The sequence below is a fragment of the Marmota flaviventris genome (assembly GCF_047511675.1).
Source record: "Marmota flaviventris isolate mMarFla1 chromosome 17 unlocalized genomic scaffold, mMarFla1.hap1 SUPER_17_unloc_1, whole genome shotgun sequence".
Classification (NCBI taxonomy): domain Eukaryota; kingdom Metazoa; phylum Chordata; class Mammalia; order Rodentia; family Sciuridae; genus Marmota; species Marmota flaviventris.
The window spans coordinates 713,157-727,895 of NW_027287693.1; the positions used below are offsets into that span (position 1 = coordinate 713,157).

Below are 14,739 nucleotides of genomic sequence, written 5' to 3' on the forward strand. Positions count from 1 at the left end.
TTCTTGGGAAGGTTTATCACTCAGAAAGTAGAGAACTTAAAAATGAAACCTTAAATTTATCAAATGGTATTTTAAATATTTGAAGATGTGCAAGTTTTTGGATGGGACAGACACCATCCCAAAGCCCCTTTAAAGTGACTGCTAAAATTTAGTAGATTGACATGTGGAATAAGAAAAACTAGGGGCTAGGGACATAGCTGAGTTGGTAGAGTGCCTGCCTCACATGCACAAGGCCCTGGGTTCAATCCCCAGCACCAAAAAAAAGAAAAAGAAAAAGAAAAATCATGGGGCTCAATTTCAAAAGAGAAGAACTAGATCATTACAAAATGCATCACTTAGATCAATTAAACATTCCTTTCAAAATATTTTTTCTCTGCATTAAAAAGCTATCTCTGAAAACAGAAAATACCTCACGCCTACATAGAAGATTTAGCACAAGCTAAGAGCTAATGCTTCACATGAATGATCTCATTTAATCCTTGCAACCATTCTAGAAGTAGGCACTATTCTCATCATCCACTAGGGACCAAGTGCCGGAGATGGGGTTCTGACTAGACAGCTAGAATTTCAGAGCCATCTGTCTTTTTTTCTGCTTCTTTTTTTGGGGGAGGTACCAAGGATTGAACTCAGGGGCACTCAACCATTGAGCCCCATCCCCAGCCTTATTTTGTATTTCATTTAGAGATAAAATCTCACTGAGTTGCTTAGCGCTTTGCAGTTACTGAGGCTGGTTTTTCCTCCTGCTTTAGCCTCCCAGTCTGCTGGGATTAAAGGCATGCGCTGGCACCTGACTTCAGAGCCATCTATCTGTCTTAATCCCTAGTCTAATTCTCGCCTCTGTGCCCCCACCCCCCTGTTGGGCTGGTTTGGAGCACTTTTCAAACAGCCTGGTCACTGGCCTCTTCTTTCCCTCTGATGAAACTAGATGAGTCCACACTCTTCATTAGCACTGGGCCACAGCTCCTGTCCTCACCTCTGGACTTATTTCCACAGCTTTGCTCCTCGATGTGTGGTTCAAGAATTCACAGCATGGGTGTCACCTGGGATCTTATCAGCAAATGTGGCATCTCAGCCACCCCAGGCCTTTCAACATCAGAGTCTGCAGTTCTGGGTTGCCCAGGTGACTGGCGTGAGTCTGGAGAAGGCATGCTCAGGGGCGTTCCTTTAGACCCGCCTTGCCCTACCTAGCCAAGCAAGTTGCTGCGCAGCTGTTCCTGTGCACTTCTCCCAGGAAGTCACCAGCCTCCTGGGGGAGCAGAGAGTTAATGAGAAAGGTGGCAGAGCCGGCTGGCCCAGCCTGGGGCACGTGAGTCCATTTCCACAATTTGAGGTTCTTCTAAAACCAGCTGCCAAGAGAGGTAAATTTTGTTGAACTGCCCAAGGCCACGCTAGTCTTTAATTATACCGATAATGTCCATCTCCCTCCAGGTCTTTGTGACACCTGCAGTTACTGTGTTGCTCTGGTTTGAAACAGCTTGCAGATTTCCTGACAGTAATGGAAGTTTCACAAATTGATTTGGGGAGATTAGGTAGAAAGATCCTGGCTTTATGGATGTGAAGCCCATTCTAAGCAGCTCAGAGCCCCATGGCCTTGGTCCCTGCCCAGGGCAAGAGGAAAGAGCAAGCATCAGGGATGAGGATTCCAGGCTTGGCTCTCTTCAACTGTGTGACCTTGGGCCTGCCACTTCCTTCTGTGCCTCTTCTTCAAAATGAGCACTTTGGACTCATCTAGATTCACTAGAGGGCTCTCCTGGCTTCCACTGCTCTGATGGCTGATTCTTAGAGGCTGGCAGAAGGGCTCCCCTTGGAGAGAACCAGCCTCCTCCTCTTCTCCCCATTCACCCAGCCCCCAGCACACATGACTGAGGACAGGGCTCCGTGAGGCTCTGCAGGTGGGCCAGCTTGGCACCCAGGTGCTGCTCCAAGACCCAGAGGAAGGCAAGGACCAGGACCACCAGCGCAATGGGGCAGAAACAGAAGTGGCCTTGGTGCCAGAGGCCTGGCTGCTCCCACCAGGGCTGCGTCAAATCACCCCATGGCCTTGAGGAAGTCATCTTCTATTTATGGCCATCATTGCCGTCTATGGAAAATGGGGAAATGGGCACAATTATCCCGTCCTGCCCTGCCTTGCTATAGGACGGTTGGGAAAAACCATAGTTAGTGAGCCCTGGGGGTCTTTTGTCTATAGATGAGGGGAGAAGGACCCCATCTTTCAGTTGCCCAGGAGCTGACACACCTGCTTCCAAAAAATCCCTCATGATAGGGTATCTGGAGGCCAGGCCTTGACTGAAATCTCACTGCCCTGTGCTCCTGTCTCATAAGTGACAGTGGTCTCAACACTTTTTATTTTTAATATGTTTTTTAGTTACACATGGATGCAATATCTTTGTTTAATTATTTCTATGTGGTGCTGAGGATCAAATCCAGTGCCTCACATGTGTGAGGCAAGCGCTGCTCTGCCACTGAGCCACAACCCAGCCCTGAACACTGTTAAAACATTCCCATGAAGACAGGCAGGGCAGGAACAATGGGAAAGTGACCCAGAGCAGGGGAAGCAGAGTCAGAGCCAGAATAAAGGCCAGGGGTCTGACCTGCTCCCTAAGAGGGTCCTCAGTGGGGGACCCGGACCCTGAATCCACATCATAAAACCATTCCATTGCAGATGGCCAGAGACCCATGTCCCACCCCAGTAGCCCAAAGACTAGGGGAAGTGTCCCTAGTTCCACATCCAGTGAGGTGGAGTTAAGGCTCAGGCCTCCAGGTTCCCTAGGCCCAAGGCCTATCCCTCTAAGCTGGGCCACCTCTGCGTCTCTGCCCTTGTCCCTCTGCCTGCCAGCTTCGGTCTCAGCTCCCTCTCCACCAGCAGGCATCTGCATCTTCTAACAGGCTGGCTACCTCCAGCCTCCGGATTTCTGCCAACGCCAAGTCCCTGACTCCAGAGCCTCTGTCAGCTGTGGCTGACAGACTCACCCCGGTCACCATCACAGCCAGCAACAGCAAGAAGGGCTTATGGACCTGGGGTTTATTCTAAAATTAAGTTTTCAGTTGAAGTATGAGAAAACGCTGCCTCAGGCAGGCAGCCCCCCTCCCTGGCTTCCTCAAACAGATGGTTTGTAGCATTTTTAATTAATGCGTGATGGTGCAGATGGGGGCCCCTTAATATCCTGCAGCAAAATGTAGAGGCTGGGGATGGGTGGACCGGGCGGCCCTAGGCAGGCTCTGGACTGGGGCTGGTGCCAGGGCAGGGGAGGGGTACTGCCCTTCAGCCCTGTCTCCTTCAGGGCGGACCTGTGTTTATGGTAGCACCTTGCCAGGTGTGGCCAGCTCTGAGGATGGGAGAGTCACACACTTTAGGTTCTCTGCCCTGTCCCAGCACGTGGGAAAGGAAGGAAGCAGAAGGCCAAGCCACTCTGGACAGAACAGAGGGTCCTGGAAGGCCAAGCAGACCTGGCCCTATGAGGTCCTTTGCCCGTCTCTCTCCAGATTTCTGACTTGAGCAAGTCATATAATATCTCTGAGGAAGATGAGGATGGGAGACTCACACCCACAGGCCTGAAAGGATCATGAAGTCTCTGCAGGCCACCATCAGGGCTGGCACACTACCAAGACTCCCCTTCCAAGAGGGGGCCCCGGTCGGGGACCTCACCACCTCCCAGAGTCACACCCAAATCACTTTACCTGTGGTCAACTCTTAATTTGTCTTTAGGTACACTCTGCTTCTCTGAGTAGATTTTGATTATGAAAATTAAGAGAAGATGATACTTTAAAGCTGCTTTGAAAATGGAGTGAAACTACCTTGAATTACTGGCGCAGGCAATCGGGGGCCAGGAGAGGAGAATACAGGGGTCAGCCAGGAGAAAGCTGGGGATCAACACAGGATCCTAACACTTGCCACTGAAGCCCACCAGGTGACAACCAGCTCCCCTCCCCTATCCCAGCCTCAGACTATCCCCACCCCTTGGAGTTTTTGCTCTTCCCTCTAAAATGGGAAACAAGACCAGAGAACGTGTCCCTCAGTCGGTATCAAGCAGCCATTCACTCCAAAAAAAAAAAAAAAAAAAAAGCCCAGAGCCCCCACTCCGTGCCAGAGACTGCCTAGGCACCAAGGATCCCTCCAGGGATAGGAAGCAGTCTGGTTGAAAAGGAGAGGAACAAAACTAAGTCCAGCATTTTATTTCGTTAAATATCAGATAGTGATGAGTGATCTGAAGAAAAAGCAGAGGACAGAAAACGTGTCAGGGGGAGAAGAAATTTTTTTTTTTCTCTCAAGTGTGACTAAATTAAATGAGGGCCCCACCCATGCAAGGGTCTGTCTAGGCTGAGGGAAAAGCCAGGGCCAAGTCCCCAAGACAGAATTAAGCTTGGCAGGAGGAACAACAGGGAGACTGATGAGGCTGGAGAGAGTGAGCAGGGGTGGGGGAGGGTGAGAGACAGAGCAGGAAGCCCAAAGCCACTGTGATGGGGGCGGGTCCAGGAGCTCCTTCCTGGATGGAGCCATCTCTCACTTCCTGCCACAACAGCAACCCCATTTCCATGATCTCTGGCTGCCCACGGTTCTGTGAGGACAGGGAGGCCCCAAACTATATGCCATCCACTGAGGCATCCCAGATGTGGGTTGGCAAGGGAGGGCTGAGTGGCTCTGGGGACAGAGGAAGAAGTACTTCATTATTCATAAGAGAAAAGAGATGTGAATCTCTATGGAAAGGGGGGGTACTATGAAATGTAGACAAATCAGGCAGAGAGAAGGAAGGCAACAAATAATATTAGTGGGTACAATCTACGCCAGGCACTGTTCCTAAGACTTTATAGTATCTCTTCATCTTCCATCAACCCTATGGGGTGTCTACTATCATGATGTCCATTTTACAGATGAAGAAACTGAGAGGCGTAGAACAGTTAAGTAACTTCAAAAGTCAGCCAGTGAAGTGGCAGGGCTGGGATTCTACCCGGTGGGCTGATCTGAGTTTGTGCCTGTAGTTAGGTAGGATGCTCAGGGCAGGAACCTGGCTCAACAGAAGCAGCCTGAGTGGTGACAGGGAAAGCTCAGGGAATGAATGTGGCCTGTCTTACTATTTTCTCCCCCAAAAATTCAAAGGTGGTGCTATCTATTCAGTGCCCGGGAAGTTCACACAGCACCCTCCCAGTGGGTCCTTTCAATGACTCTGCAGTAGGTGTTATCCCCAATTTGAACAGGATGATACTGAGACTCAAGAGGTGAAGTAAACTTACTAGGGAGGAGGAAAGATGAGATTCAAATGCAAGGTTTGCCTACCTCCAAATCCCATGCTTTTTCATTCATTCAAAGGCACATATGGGCTCTTGAGTGGCAGGCACTGAGTTAAGTATTCAAACATGGCAAAGACACTACCTTGGAAGAATCCCTGGGTTAGCACCCGTGTCACCCACAATCTGTATACAGCTGCATAAGGAGCAGTCAATCTTACCCTGACTCCTGGCTGAAGCACGTGAGCTGGGGCAGGGGTTTCATCAGCCTCTGCTGGGTGATTGGCATGATGTCACTCACTGCTCCTTTCCATCAGCTCAGCAGGGTGGGTACTTTACCTGTCCAGTGACACTCTTCCCTACCTCCACAGCATGGGAACTCTGGTTTTATCCCCAACGCACTTAACTAAGCACTACATTTTAAAGCCTCTATTACAATTAACTAGCCATAGGGCCAAGTTCTAGCTAATGAAATACAAGAGGGAGTCATAGTGCGGAACTTCCGGAAAAGCTCCTTAAAAGGAGTGAGACCGTTGAGGTGGTCCTTTCTCCTTGTGTCCTGCTCCCCACCTGTAATAATGGCTGGAGTTCCCACAGACATTATGGATCATAAAAGCAATCTTTAGGTCGGAAATCATATCCTGGAACAAAATAATTAAGGCCCTGGGCCCTAGATGATGGGAAACCCCACGTCCTGATCTCTGTCTGATTATGCCCTACATGTACCCAAATTCCAACGAGTAACCTTCTGCATTGCTTATTTTAATATTATTCCTGATCTCAGTCACTGGCATGAGTTTGTTTGTTTTGCAGGGGGATCTGTTTTCATTTTTTGTACTGAGGATTGAACCCAGGGGTGCTTTACCACTGAGCTAAGTCCCCAGCCTCTTTTCTTTTTTTAAATTTTGAGACAGGATCTCACTAAGTTGCTTAGGGCCTCACTAAACTACTGAGGCTGGCCTCAAACTTGCGAGCCTCCTGACTTAGCCTCCAGAGTAAATGCATGTCAGAAACTAATACAATTGTTTTACCATCATCCCACTTGGAAATTGAGGCTGATATGTTGCCCCAAATCTCTGTTGAGAGGAGAAACAGAATTCAAACTTGAGTCTTTCTGGTTCCCAAATCCATGACCCTCCCACCCCTTTGGTAAGAAGCCTGTGGAAAATTCAGTCTCAGGATTCATGTGGGCACAGGTGCTGCAGTGGGGTTTAAAGCAGCTGACAACTGCTACACCCCCTGCTTGCCTTAGAAATGCACATCACAGCAGATGACCTTCCCCCATCTCTATGCACTTTCAGGAAGCAGACTGTTCATTTCCCATTTAACATCCTCTCTGCCTCCGAGTTCCAAGTTGCCAGATTCTTTTCAGGGGGCCCAGAAGAAAGACCTATGAATTAATTATCATGCAAACTTGATGATGTACTTTCACAGGAATACCTGTATTTATGAATTCCTTGTAATTTCTGAAGACTAGCTCGTGTTGTCTAAAAACAGGTTTACTTCCTTTCTTGCCTGGAGACACTAAGACCTCTAGTGCCATGTTGAATTGAGCATCTTTGGTCCTGATCTTGGATGGAAGGCTTTCAGGCTTTTGTCCTTACATACGGTGGTGTTTCCTTTAGTTTTCTCTGGATGCCTTTTCATCAGATTGAGAAAGAAAACTATCATATCATTGAGTTTTTATCATGAATTTTGTCATTTTTTTCGGTGTATATATTGGGACAATTTGTGATCTTCGTCCTTTATTCTATTAGTGTGGTGTATTATATTAATTGATTTTGAACATTTTAGACATAAACCAACCTTGCATTCTTGGGATAAATCCCACTTGGTCATAGTGTATAATCTTTATATGAATATTGATTTGGTTTGATATTTTATTTATGATTTTTGCTCAGATATTGTTATGCAATATTCCTGTGATGTCAAGAATACTAATCATACTAATCATTGAACCACCCTCAGGTTCAATGTTTCACTAGGAAGACTCAGGACTCAGCACAGGGTCACATTGATGGGTGTTGTTTGTTTCAGAAATAATACAATAGAAAATCAGCAAAGGAAAAGGCACATGGGATGAGCCCAGAGGAAACTTAGTACAAGCTTCCGAGGGTCCTCTCAGTAGAGTCAGAATGTTCTTAGTTCTTCCAGCAATAAACTGGGACATGTTGTTACCAGTTAAACTCTATTAAGAGATAGAACCCAGGATCTTATTAGCATCAATTTACATTATGCCCTACATGTACCCAAATTCCAAACGCCCAAAAGAAAAATAGGTGTTCGGCATAAACTGTTTAACAGTTTCGACACAATGAGATACTCTTATGAGGGCAATGGGAACACTCCCAAATTCAAGTTTCCAGATGCCAGGCAAGGACGTACTTGATAACTTGAAACTTTCCCTTGCTTTTCCCACGTGTCTGTGTAAAGGTTAACCCTGCTTCTCTAGAAAGTTTAATTTGGAATGACAGAAAAGGGCTCTCAGTTCATGTCATACAGTGCATAGGCAAATCTTTTCCCTGCACTGTAGAGAAAATGACTTTAAGGGCCTGTGGTCTTTCAGCAACATGAGGCCCCCCAGCGCTATAGGAGTTTTACCAGTCAGTCACGATTCTGGGGCACAGATTGGGAGAATGCCAAAGGGGAAGGCAGCAAAGCAAACACTCATTTGGTACACCCCTGGCACGCTCTCCAGGCTGCTTCCAGTCAGCTGCATCCTGTTCTGCCTCCAAAAACACTTCTTTGCTACAGCCAGAGCCAGCAGAGTTGTTGTCACTAGTTAACTTTGTTCTTTATATATTAAAAACCGCAAGCCAACCCTCCTCTGATGCACGCAATTAATGATAATAAAAACAATAACAGCTCAACAGTTAAGCGCAAAGAAGAGATCAAGCACTGTGATGCAGTTTACACATACCAACTTATTCTCACAACAATCTAAGATAGATAGGTTATTAGCTTTCTTTAAAGAAAGGGGAGGAGGAAACAGGTGCAATAACTAGCCAAGGTTGCACAATGAATCCACAGCAGAGATGGAAAAGGATCCCATGTCTCACACACTGTGGTCCCAGAGCTGGCATTCTAAGCCACCAGCACAACCACACCACAAAGACAACCCCCCAAGACAGAGGAGGTTTCTGGCACTGGCCTCCTCATAGAATAGTCCCTCACCTTCTCTGATCTGGATTAGTGAATAAGGTAAAAAAAGAGTACTTTTGGGCTGGGGATACAGCTCAAAAGTACTCTTTTTTCACCTGTGCTTGCCTCACATGCACAAAGCCCTGGTTCAATCCCCAGCACCACAAATAAATAAATTAAATTAAACTAAGGTATTGTGTTTATCTACAACGAAAAAAAAATTTTAAAAAGAGTACTTTTGAGATTGAAGTTTAGTGAAGATAAAAATACAAAACAAACAAAAAGAACAAGTAATCCAAACAATGATACACAAATGGGTAAACCTCTAAACAAAATTCCCTTCAGTCGTTAGTATCCTCCAGAAGACATGTAGAAATACAGGGGCCTTTTTTGCTGTCTCAAAAAATGGGAGTTACTATTGGCCTTAACGCCTGGACACCAGGATGTAAAACCTCCTAACAGTCAAGCACAATGAGCCATGCTAATAAACAGCACTCCTGCTAAAAAATGCTCTCCTTATATATATATATATATCTCCAGAGCTATAGAAGGAGGCAACAGGAAAGATCCCTTGAAGCTCACTGCTTTCAGAGCCTTACTTTATCTTGAGCTTTTGTGAAATACATGCTAGGCAAGCATATGGCCTAAACCTTCCCTAATATAGATTTATTTCCAAGGCGTGGACAGGAGCCAGATTTAGGCCCACGGGCTATTTGTCCAACAAGACATTTGGCTCCTTCCTGGCCCAGGCAGTGAACAGACATAGGGCTACACCAGCTGATTCTTGGACTAAGCAATTGGAAAACATTAAGAGTCTCAGAAGAAAGCAAACTGTGGTCATTGCTCATCAAGACTGTCATCAGCTCAGTTCTGTACTGGCAAGGACTCTGTTGAGCATGGAGAAGGTCTTGGCGAGTCAGGCCAATGGGAAAACCATTCCTTACCATCTGTGGGTTCTAGGGAAATGCCAGCACCCCATCTGGTACTTCCCTTCTCTCTGTCCTTGACCACAACATCCCTCAGTAGAAGTCCAACTCAGGTCCCCAAGTTTCCTCTTTCAAGAAGGGCTAATATTTATGAAATAATTAAAGATCAGGAATGTATGATCAACTCCATATTATAAGTCATTTTCCACTAGAGTCAAACAAAACTGATCTTCCAGTTTCCCATCTCTATCCCTTTGCTATACAGATGTTTCTTGACTTACAATGGGTCACATCCTGATGAACCCATTATAAGTTGAAAATATCATAAGTCAAAATGCACTGAATACACCAGATACACCAAACGTCCTAGCTTAGCAATGCAGTACATTGTGAAGTACAGGTTATTTGCCCTCGCGATTGGGTGGCTGGTTGGGAGCTGTGGATCCCTGCTGCTGTCCAGCAACCAGAGAGCATCACACTGAATATTGTCAGCCTGAGATAAGATCAAAAATTAAAATCTGAAGTACTGTTGCTACTGAATGCATTTCACTTTTATACAATCTTAAAGTCAAAAACTCCTAGGTTGAACATTATATGGAAGGGACCATCTGTATAGCCAAACATCTGACCAGGAAAGGTATGATTGAAAATTAAATCTAATTGATGGGGCATTTGATTTCCTCGTTGGTAATCCTAAAGACCTCTATTTTAGAATAGAATAAGGAAAGCAAGACTATTAAGAGAGTCACTGGGGATGCCCTTAATGATTGTATCCTTGTTCCCTAGATCTCTTTGACAATTATATAGGCAGCTGTAAAGGAAGAGTGAATGGATTGTTACGAGGCCTTAATACCTACAGATATTAAACTGAATTATGTTCAAGAGCCAAACCCCTGGGATAGCAGTGGTACTGTGGGAGGCTAGGAGAGCAGTGTTATATGACTATGAGACAAGATCAAAACATAAAGCAATAGTGATGGCACCAATAAAGTGACTGCAAAGTAATAGTTATTGTTACAGAAAGGACTGTGAAAAAAAAAGGTAACAAACAGTTAAGAGAATGGCAGACGGGGGATAACGATTTTTGGCTCATGATATTTTAACTGAAACCAGGAGATTTATGAAACAATCTAAGGATAAAGTCTTTTTTATTTTTAAGGGAACTGTCATAAATTTTTATGGACTTACAAGTTGGATACTCTCCAAAAGACAGAAAAATCAAACAATTTGCATAGATAGGTCTGGCAGTTCTAGCACATTGCAGACTTCCTAATGTGGACCACTTTCTACCTTGCCCTAATTTACAAACAAAAATGCTAGAGAACATATATGGCCCACAATGAGATACCATTCCACACCTCTTAGGTGGCCATTATCAAAAGATAACAACAGTTAGAGAAGATAATGCTGAGTAAAGTTAGCCAATCCCAAAAATCCAAATGCCGAATGTTTTCTTTGATATAAGGAGGCAGATTCACAGTGGGCTAGGGAGAGGGAGCATGGGAGGAGTAGATGATAGATAGGGCAGAGGGGTGGAAGGGGAAGGGGGGGGCATGGGGTAATTAATGATGGTTGGATGTGATTATCATTATTATCCAAAGTACAGGTATGAAGATACAAATTGGTGTGAATATACTTTGTATACAACCGGAGATATGAAAAATTGTGCTCTAAATGTGTAATAAAAATCATAATGCATTCCTCTGTCATATATAAAGAAAGAAGAAAAAATAAAGTGATATGTACCAGTAAAAAAAATAAATAAATAAAAATGTTTGCTAAAAAAAAAAAAAAGATAACAGTGGAGATGAACAGAAATTGAATCCTTGTATATTGCTGGTGGGTACGCAAAATGTATGGTAATTCCCCCCAATATTAAAAACAGAAATTACCATGTGATCCAACAATTCCACTTGTGGGCATATATTCAAAAGAACCGAAAGCAGAAAATGTGCTCTGCTCAGGGATGCTATATGAAATTGAAACCCTAGGTCTACACCATGCTCAGGTGTGGATGATGAAATTATAATACCTGAGATTTAAAAAAAAAGGTAAAAGTAAGTGCTATGCTTTATAAATTGCCAATGAAAGTGCAGAAAACAATGGACTAATTTTTGAAAAGTGCTGAGAAAAAAACAACAGAACTCAGAATTCTCTGCGCAGGTAAATTAGCAATGAAAATAGTAAGGCACAATAAAGAATTTTTTGAGGGAAACAGACCTACACAAGAAGGACTAAAGATACGTGAGGGTGTATGTATGTGTGTGTGTGTGTGTGTGTGTGTGTGTGTGTGTATATATATATATATATATATATATATACATATACTTACATACACACACAAATATATGTGTATACACATATATATAATATATATTATATGTTATCTTTTTATAATAATATATATCTTACATATATATGTAAGATATATAATGTATATATCTAGAGAAAGTGAAAAATAAAGTGTTATGTTTTGGTTGTGAGGATTCCCCCAAGAGCTCATGTGTGAGACAATGTAAGAGGATTTAGAGGAGAAATGACTGGATTATGAGAGCCTTAACCCAATCAGTGAATTAACCCCTATTGGGGATGAACTGAGTGGTAACGGAAGGCAGGTAGGGTATGGCTGGAGGAGGTGGGTCACTGGGGGGCGTGCCTTTGGGGTATTCATTTTGTATCTCCTCAGTGGAGTTTCTCTCCCCCTTCCTGATCATCATGCTTCCATCCACTACACTCTTCCTCCCTGATGTCCTGCCCCACCTTGAACCCCAAGGAATGGGGCTGGCTCTCTATGGACTGAGACCTCTGAAACCATGATCCCCCCAAGTAAACTTGTCCTCTGCTAAAATTGTTCTTGTCAGGTCTTCTAGTCACAGCAGCGAAAAAGCTGACAAAAGCAGAAAGTGAGCCCAAAAAGAAGAAAATAGTTGCAAGAAAGGTACTATTGAACAAAGAAATTAATAAACATGAAAAACCCAATAGGAACTGACTTTATAAAACAATAATTATTATTATAAGACTAATTTAGGGAATTTAAAAACAAAATGGAACTAAAATGCTGAATAAGAAAACACAAGCCAGGCACATACATGCCTGTAATCCCAGGTACTAGGGAGGTTGAAGCAGGAGGATTGTGAGTTCAAACCTAGCTTCAGCAACTCAGTGAGACCTTGTCTCAAAATTAAAAATAAAAAGGGCTGGGGATGTAACTCAGTGGTAGAGTGCCCCGGGTTCAACCCCTAGTGGAAGTAAGTGGAAAATAAAAGCAGCAAAAGCATATCTATAGGATAACTACTTATACTTTTCAAGCCAAAAAATAATATCTTTACACTGTCCCAGATATTTGCACATATATTAAAAACAAAAAAATGCACAGGGGTCAAAGATTATCTCTAGGGGTAAAGGATAGGAAAAGCAAATGATGGGGTATGAGTGGTTAAAAATGATGCTTTAATTAACATTCACACTTTAATTTCTTAAAAAGAAAATCAAAAACAAACATGGCAAAATGTTACTATTGATTAAAGCTAGGTAAAGGGTACAAAGTGTTTATTATTTGCTCTCCTTTTTCTACATTTTAAATATTTCCTAATTTAAACATTTTACATAGAAAAGGTCCAGCAATATGCATGGTATGTCCATTTTAAAAGTCCTATACTACAGAATAAGGCATAGGTTTAAAAAGGAGATCTTTGTTTATAATAAAAAAGTTAAAAATAGAATTATATTATTTATAAACATAAAATTTATAATAGAAATAGGATATTGTTTGATTTATTTTCAAAATAAATTGAAGTGTAACCATACAATGAAATGCCACATAAGACAGTTCAGAAGTTTAATTATTGACTTGGAAAGATATTGACAACATTTCAAGTGAAAAAAAATGACTATAAAATTATAGGTGTTAAACTAGGGGAAACCTACATGCACAAATAGATCAAAGATCCATTAATGTACCTACCATATTTTAATCCCTTAGACCCATGAAAAGTTAACCAAAAGGAACCTAACAACAATTAAAAAGTATAATAGATTAATTCTAGAGTTTGGAACATGAAAGATATTACTGTAATACCTATATAAGGGGAATGAAGGGAAGGGAGGGGGATGGGAGGAAAGATAGTAGAGTGAATCAGACATAACTTTCCTATGTTAATATAGGAATACATGATCAGTGTAACTCCACGTTATGTGCAACTACAAGAATGGGAAGTTATGGGCTGAGGTTGTGGCTCAGTGGTACAGCGCTTGCCTAGTATGTGTGAGACACTGGGTTTGAGTCTCAATACCACATATAAATAAATAAAAAATAAAGGTCCATTAACAACTAAAAAATAACTTAAAAAAGAATGGGAAGTTATTATACTCAATGTATGTGTAATATGTCAAAATACATTCTACTGTCATGCACAACTAAAAAGAACCAAAAAAAAAAAACAGAGGCATTCAAAGCCCAAAACAATTATTTTAAAGAATTGATGCTAACAATATCCACCTTTTCAGGTGAAAGTACTTCATTATATATTCAGATCTGAATTAGCACAGTAACCTAAGTTGTTGATCACACATAAAATCAAATACACAAAAGAGCCAGGTAAAATATAAGATATCTATTAAATAAATATCAGGTAATGTAAATCAATGCAATCCATAAAGTGATGCTATATTTATGAAAGGAAAGAGTGGCAACAAGAATTTACTGAAGGACTTTCAAGACAGCAAACAGTTTGTCTTACTACGTTTATACCCTCTGATAAATGGGGAATTGATTTAGATTCTAAAACCTGTGCTGCATATTTGAATAATTAAAAGTTATCACAAAATATCTAACAATCATAATAGATTCTATTTTATAAAAATTGCAATAGCTTACAAAACACAGAGTAAGGAGTTAGGACTCTGAAAAAAATTTTCCATTATATCCTTTTACTGTGAAAACATTTCTTGGGCTCTTTATAATTTGATGATCTTTGAGACGATTTAAACCATAATATATAAGCTACATTTATTTTGTAAAAATTAAGAATGGCCCAGGCTATCCAACAACAGTTGAATGTCAGATGCCCTGAATTGTCTTCCAGAAGAGTTGGATTTCATTTCATCACCCTTTGAGAGAAGACATCCCAGCTCGCATAATTTCATCAACCAGGAGAATGTTGGTGGCAATCACTGTGCTAAGGGAAGAGATGAGAGTGAGTAAAGCCTCTACCCTGTGCTTATCCTTCCCCAGAAACCTGCAGCTATGAAGCACTTTTTCCTTCAATTATGTTAGTGTGAGATTTTACAAGGCAAAGCTATTATAAATACAAATCATGCTTTGTATCACAATTCAACTCCTTCGCTGATAAGGTGGAAGACTGATTTATATTCCTGCAAAACTAGGCTTATTGTTAAGCACATGGTTTGATTTTCCACACAATGCAGATGGTACTATTTCAGAAAAGTT

The 14,739-nt window shown here is 42.4% G+C and overlaps 2 protein-coding genes across 4 annotated transcripts in view; both read right to left on the reverse strand.

The window, feature by feature from the left end:
• LOC114082774 (E3 ubiquitin-protein ligase rififylin) overlaps window positions 1-14,739 on the reverse strand; it is a 786,130-nt gene that overhangs the window by 631,922 nt on the left and 139,469 nt on the right. The window lies entirely within an intron of this gene.
• Window positions 13,883-14,739, reverse strand: part of LOC114082782 (T-complex protein 1 subunit zeta-2) — a 52,125-nt gene continuing 51,268 nt past the window's right edge. For all 3 annotated transcript variants that reach the window (XM_071607159.1, XM_071607158.1, XM_034635366.2), the window contains one exon: window positions 13,883-14,467. In XM_071607159.1, coding sequence (XP_071463260.1) covers window positions 14,395-14,467 — 73 coding nt within the window. In that variant the 3' untranslated portion in view covers window positions 13,883-14,394. The remainder of the gene's footprint in view (window positions 14,468-14,739) is intronic.